This window comes from Triticum dicoccoides, chromosome 3A (assembly GCF_002162155.2).
Source record: "Triticum dicoccoides isolate Atlit2015 ecotype Zavitan chromosome 3A, WEW_v2.0, whole genome shotgun sequence".
Taxonomy (NCBI): Eukaryota; Viridiplantae; Streptophyta; class Magnoliopsida; order Poales; family Poaceae; genus Triticum; species Triticum dicoccoides.
This window is the reverse complement of record NC_041384.1, coordinates 386,816,098-386,823,177: the sequence shown is the minus strand read 5'-3', so window position 1 is coordinate 386,823,177 and position 7,080 is coordinate 386,816,098. Positions and strand designations below refer to the sequence as shown.

At 46.7% G+C, this 7,080-nt stretch overlaps 1 protein-coding gene across 1 annotated transcript in view; it reads right to left on the bottom strand.

The window, feature by feature from the left end:
- Positions 1-1,402, bottom strand: part of LOC119268269 (probable V-type proton ATPase subunit d) — a 4,844-nt gene extending 3,442 nt beyond the window's left edge. Inside the window, exons 1-3 of the mRNA XM_037549862.1 lie at positions 1,010-1,402; positions 322-442; positions 92-199 (exon numbers count right to left, since the gene is read on the bottom strand). Of these exons, the coding sequence (XP_037405759.1) occupies positions 92-199; positions 322-442; positions 1,010-1,190 (410 nt within the window). The 5' untranslated portion in view covers positions 1,191-1,402. The remainder of the gene's footprint in view (positions 1-91; positions 200-321; positions 443-1,009) is intronic.
- Positions 1,403-7,080: the final 5,678 nt, after the last annotated feature.

Sequence of the window (7,080 nt, the reverse complement as noted above, 5' to 3'; positions counted from 1 at the left end):
TGATTGGCGGGGGGGAGGGGGGGGGGGGATGAAGAGTCAGTATTTGATAGATCTCCATTTAACAGAAACGAGAAAGGAACCACAACAATACCTGTCAAACATGCCCAATGGATGGCATTTCTCCAACAGTTCGTTAACATCTCTTTCATGCAATGTCCCAGTAACAATAAGGACAACATTATCGATCATGTGTCCATACCTGCAGAAAACATTATCCCGTTAGGATCAAACCGAAGTCTGCCCTGCACTGGTTTGATATGTTGTTTGCTTGTGCAAACGAAGCAGAAACAAATGGCATCCTAGCAGTGCTTCATGACTTACGTTATGTACTGTAGGAATGTAGATAGAGGTTCATTCGCCTGGCACAACATGTGTTTGTATTCATCAACCAGCTTAAGAGTGCACTTCTCCACAATTGTTGTTGTGTGCAAGGGAGAAGGTTCTGCAATCAATCAGAAATACGATCACAATACAGAGGTATCAGAAGAAACGCATAGAACAAACATACACAGCGATTACTGTATATCATAGCACAAGAGCACATTAATGGAACTGATGTAATAAATTGGGCGAATTCGTCTTGGGACGCGTCACAGATGGCTGAAATCGTAAGGTGGGAGTGGATGAAAGGGATCTTGCGGCAAAATTCATCAGGGGGATCAGGCTGGTGCTACAGAGTTGCCATGACATGTGGGCTGTGGGAAATACAGTATAACAAACTTGCAGGCACTGCGTAGATTAACACCGCCCGTTTGGTTGCTCATCAAACCTGCTCCCAACGGTTCCCAGAGAGCAAAGAGAAATTTCGGACAAGGTAGGGCTAGCTCAAAACAATCCCAACTCGCCGAGCACGGTGCAGTCTCCCTTATTATCCCTAAGAAGAAAATAAATCTCCAATTGGCCAATCGAGATCGCAATTGGCATGGACGGGATCGCGAATCTCTAGCAACGCAGACCAAGCAGCCCAATCCAACCCAAAGAAGAGAAGGAAAAGATCCACGCGGCATACCGTTCTGGAGGTATGGGCCGTACTCTGTGGCGGAGAGGTGCATCTTGATGTCGTCGAGGGTCTCGCACTGGCAGAGGTTGTTGTAATCGGCTTGGGTGAGGAGGCCCGAGCGGTTCCCCCGCACGATCGCCTCCAGGAACCCGTCGTGGATGTTGAACGACAGCATCTCCCACGAGTACATCTTGGCTCTCGCCGGAGGAATGAAGGATCTCCGCCGCGGCGAGATGGATCGGGAGGGGAGCCGGCTAGTTGCAGATCCGGGAGGGAGTTCGCGCTTGCGGATGTGGTGGAGATTTTTATCTATCAGCCAGAAAAGAATTCGCCTTCTCACAAGCCAAAGGGCGCGGTCGTGCCGGGCTCAGCTTGCTTCTGAGATCCGGGCTAGGCACGTCGCCTCGCGCTCGCCTGTGCGGTGCCCTGTGGTGCTGGTGCGCACGAGACAAGGCCAGCCAGGAGACAAAAATTAGTTTTTTTTTCAGGATTGCCAACACTACTTTATTGATCAATGTGAATATATTTTTTTAGTTGATCAATGTGAACTTTTTTTAGTCCATCAATGTGAATTTTTTTAGTTGATCAATGTGAATATTTAGATCCCTCAAAAAAATGTGAATATTTAGAGGTATATAAACTGGGTCATGATGATGGGTAAGTCATATATAGCGACCATCATCAAATATAGAGGAGGTTTTGTCATGGTTATGAATTTCACTATTTGATTTGATACACTCTCTTCAGAAGTAACTCGACAGCCGACAAAGATACAAGCACTAGAAGCAAACTTTTAACAATGGCCGCGTAGGATTCTCCCTTTCCTTCCTTTATAATTTTATATCATCTACTATCTATCTATACTACTACAGTTTTATAGTCGATACAAAATTTAGTAAACCGATTATTTTTATGCACTAAGGATTCGGAATGGGTCTGGGCAGGGCACATCTAGATGGTAAACGATTCCAGATGGTCGGTTGTCCACAGTTTCGGCCTGCCGCGCACGAGGTCCTATTGGGGGCACATCCAAACCTTCCTATTTGTGTCTTCACAACCCTTCGTTTCTCCATAACATCTTCTTCCTTCTTTCCTTCTTTCGTCGCCTACCTCCATGACTCCACCTCGCACATGATTTTGTTCCTCCACTCGCTGCAAAGCTGTCGTCGTCTGCCTCTCGCCCGACATGTCCGCACCAATTTTTGCAGCAAGGGGCGGCCGGAGGCAACGACGTTGCGCCCTCTGTTGCGTTGCAAATCCAGGTTGTGGGGTGTTGGAAGCGAGGCATCACAAACTATGGGGTCAAAAGTATGTCTGGAAGGGGGGGTGATTAGATTACTTGACCAAATAAAAACTTACCATTTTCCCAATTTTAGTTGTGGCCAAGTTTTAGCAATTCTATCAAGTCAAGTACACCCTGCACATGCAGTCTAAGAGTTGTGCAGCTAAAAGTGAAGATTTTGCATATAAATGTAAAGGAGGGATCAGAGATTTCAAACACAATGAAGACATGATGATTTTTGTCATGATTCCGATAGGTGGTGCTATCGTACACCCACATTGATGGAGACTTCAACCCACGAAGGGTAACGGTTGCGCGAGTCCACGAAGGGCTCGACCTAGAGAAGGGTCCACAATGAAGCAACTTGTTTATTCCATTATGGCTTATGCCCACAAAGGACCAGCCTCACTCGGGTAGATCTTCACAGAGTAGGCGATTGATAACCCACAAGTAGGGGATCGTAGCAGTTTTTCGAGGGTAGAGTATTCAACCCAAATTTATTGATTCGACACAAGGGGAGCCAAAAAAATATTCTCAAGTATTAGCAGCTGAGTTGTCAATTCAACCACACCTGAAAACTTAATATCTGCAGCAAAGTATTTAGTAGCAAAGTAATATGATAGTGATGGTAACGGTAGCAAAAATAAAATTTTTGGTTTTATAGTGATTGTAACAGTAGCAACGAAAAAGTAAATAAGCGAAGAATAATATGTGAAAAGCTCGTAGGCAATGGATCAGTGATGGATAATTATGTCGGATGCGATTCCTCATGCAATAATTATAGCATAGGGTGACACAGAACTAGTTCCAGTTCATCAATGTAATGTAGGCATGTATTTTGAATATAGTCATACGTGCTTATGGAAAAGAACTTGCATGACATATTTTGTCCTACCCTCCGTGGCTGCGGGGTCCTATTGGAAACTAAGAGATATTAAGGCCTCATTTTAATATAGTATCGGACCAAAGCATTAACACATAGTGAATACATGAACTCATCAAACTACGGTCATCACCGGTAAGTATCCCGATTATTGTCACTTCGGTGTTATCGGATCATAACACATAATAGGTGACTATAGACTTACAAGATAGGATCAAGAACTCACATATATTCATGAAAACATAATAGGTTCAGATCTGAAATCATGGCACTCGGGCCCTAGTGACAAGCATTAAGCATATCAAAGTCATAGCAACATCAATCTCAGAACATAGTGGATACTAGGGATAAAACCTAACAAAACTAACTCGATTACATGATAAATCTCATCCAACCCATCACCGTCCAACAAGCCTACGATGGAATTACTCACGCATGGCGATGAGCATCATGAAATTGGTGATTAAGGAAGGTTGATGATGACGATGGCGACGGATTCCCCTCTCCGGAGCCCCGAACGGACTCCAAATCAGCCCTCCCGAGAGAGATTAGGGTTGGCGGCGGCTCCGTATCATAAAATGCGATGAATCTTTCTCTTTGATTTTTTCTCCCCGAACACGAATATATAGAGTTGGAGTAGAAGTCGGAGGAGCACCAGGGGGCCCACGAGGCAGGGGGCGCGCCCAGGGGGGTAGGCGCACCCCCCACCCTCGTGGACAGGGTGTGGGTGTAATGCCCCGGGTGTAACTTACCATATTTGTACTCCGACTCTTGCCATTTCTGGCTTTAAGTTATGAGATTCATGGTTGGGTTTTTGCCTTTGTTTTGATTTTGTTCTTGTCATGCATTTCATATCATGTTCATCTTGTTGCATCATGGCATCATTATGTGCATCTTCATCTTAGCATGTTGCATTGTGGCATGTTCTTTGTGGATCCAAGAATCATCTTTTCCCCGACAAGTGCACCTCTACCCTCCTCCGTTAATGTTCAACTTTGCCCCAATATTCCATCACCATGCCATAAAGCCCCCTGCCGAATTTCACCTCTTTTGGAATTGATTTGGTTAGGTTCAAAAATGCCTCAAGTTTGAATTTGATTCAAATTTGAATTATTTTTCTTTCCTCTAAAAATGTCCAAACCAATTTTATATAATAGAGCATAATTCCAGGAGCTCGGGGATATCTTTTGTTTCTGCCAAATACCTCTCCTACCTCCCTAGACTTTTCTTTTTCTACAACTGTGAATTTATATTTACAGATTTAAGTAAAAGGGGACGCCCTCCTAGTGCAGCAACTTGGGCCTTCCCCTCTCCCGCAGCCCAACAGAGCTCACCAACTGCGCCCAGTCAGCCCACGCGTACAGGAGCTTCGTCCTCCTGTACGGCAATGCATCTAGTGTGTCCACGTCGGACATGTGCGTGATTTGACGGCCGTCCGGCGTCCCTAGCCCATATATATCTTGTCACTGGTGCCCTAGGGTTCCTCCTCGACCGATCCCCCTCCTCTACCGACCTCACCGCCGCCTAGGTTAGCGCCACACGCCTCGCCCTCGCCCTGCCCACCATGCCCCCGCCGAGCTCGAGCCCAAGCTCGGGGTAGCCTCTCCGACCACGTCCGATCTCTCTTGCCACTGTGGGGGAGTCCGCCAAGTTCCCCTACGTCTCCTTCCATGACGAACGCGACCTCTACGGCCTCTGGATCGACTTCTCCAACTTGTATTCTTCCTCTTCTTCTCGAACAGCAGCCCCGCCAGGTTCAGAGCTCCTCCGCGTCGCCGCAGGCTCGACTCCGTCGCTGTATTGTTGTCGTAGGGTAAGCATGTATACCCAACTTCCTCCCTGCTCCTTCCTGTCGTCAATAGATCACCACAGGCGCTGCTTCGATTCAATCTTTCCTGCGCTCTCGGTGCTCCGGCGAAGTTGTAATTGTTTTGGGTAGTTCCTGTCGTGGTCGTGGCTTGCCCGTGCGTTCCCCCACTCCGCCTTGCCACACTCGCCTCAGCGCTTAAGCTAGCACGCTCCCGCGCTCCCGCAGCGCAGCAGCCCCGCGCGAGCCTCAGGTCGCCTAGCCACCGCTTTAGCCACCGAGGCGAGCACGAGCTCGTCCTTGGGAGGGCCCGCACGCGCACATTCCCTTGCTGCTCCGCTTGCACGCGCGCCTCCTTGCCCCATCCCGCACGCCCGTCGGTGCGCTGCAACTGCAGAAGTCGCTGCCTTTCCTTGCCGTCGATGCCAGAACTCTTCTGTGCGTTCATGGCGTTTTCCAGGACCGGGTTTCTCTCTGTTCAAAGGGACACGCGCCCCTTCGTGTTCACAGGCCTGGATCGTAACCCACTGTTTGCTCCCCCACGCTCAGTTGTAGGAGGTTTCGGGTTCGAATTCCCATGGCTACACCTTTTGTTTCCACCATTGCACTCGTTTCCGTGCGGGAGGTGCTGGGTTCGAGTCCCAAGCGCCCCTATTTTTGCCAACGACTTATCTTATTCTGGAGTCGCTGGCAACCGGCCCCCACATGGCATCCACACTCTCCAACCGCCCCCCGCATGTCATCCACAGCCCCCTCCTTTTTTTCTCTCAGTAACCCCATGGTTTCCATTTCTGGAAAGTAGCACCTTTCCATTTCTGGCCATGGCAAATTCTGCACATTCCATATTGGTTTGTTGCCCATTTCTGTTTATTTCCTTTTTAGGCAGTATTTGTTTTTGCATTTTTGTGATGACTTTCCTACACTAACCTAGACATATTATATACTCCCTCCATTCCAAAATATAGTGCGCCCGCGCTTCCCGAGGTCCAACTTTGACCATAAATTTAACCAACGAGACCAACTGCGACGGCAGAAAAAATTATATAATTGAAAACTTCTTTCGAATACGAATTCACTGATATAATTTTTTCTCCCGCCGCAATCGATCTTGGTAGTTAAATTTACGGTCAAAATTGAAGCACGGGGATAGAGGAAGCACTACATTGTGGAATGGAGGGAGTATGTTTTTGGGGTAGAAAAATCCCACCAATCCCGTGGTGGCATTAGTTTCTGCATTTGAGCAAGTTCATAAACATGCCATTTTACATCATGATGTTGTTTTGTCATTTTCGTGTGATTTAATTCAATCATGCCATGAGGTTGCTTTGCACTTGGATAGCTTCATTTTCATGTCTACTTCATGATAGATTTTGTTCCATGCCATGTCATGCCTTGTAGTGAGTTAATCAAGCTTGTAAAGATGCCATGTTGAATCTGTTTCTGCTATGTCTAGCATTTTCACTAAGTCTTTAAAATTGTTATCTTTTGCATTATTGCCATGTTGTTTTAGTCATGCTCTAGAGGTTTATAGCTTTAGCTCAGTGTTCATCTTTTGTCAAGCATCTTGCGTAGATCACTGTAATGTGCCTTGTTGCTATGTTGGAGTGCAGTAGCTTAGTTTATTGTTACATTCTAGATAGCATCATGCTGTTAATCGCAGAATGGTGTCATTATTGTCGTGCTTGCCATTTGCAAACCGTGCATCCGATTCCGGTGATCTTTATATCGATTTCGACCAAAATCAACTCACCTTTCCAGTGACACTCTTGGATTTCCATGTTGAGGCCAGGTTCAATCATTCCTTTCCAAATCATGCATATGCATCGCATACCGCATCCCGCATATCATACAATGTCTTGCATCATGTTGCTTGAGCATTGCACGTGGTTGATTGTGTCTCCCTTTGCTTGTGTCCTTGCTTTGGGTAGAGCCGGGAGGCGAGTTCGTGTTCGAGGAGCCCGTTGAGTACGTTTACGAGGATCAAGCTTTTCGTCTTCTCGGAGAACTTTGCAGGCAAGATGACCATACCTTCGAAATCACTTCTATCCTTGCTTGCTAGATGCTCGCTCTTTTGCTATGCCTATGTTGCGATACCTACTACTTGCTTA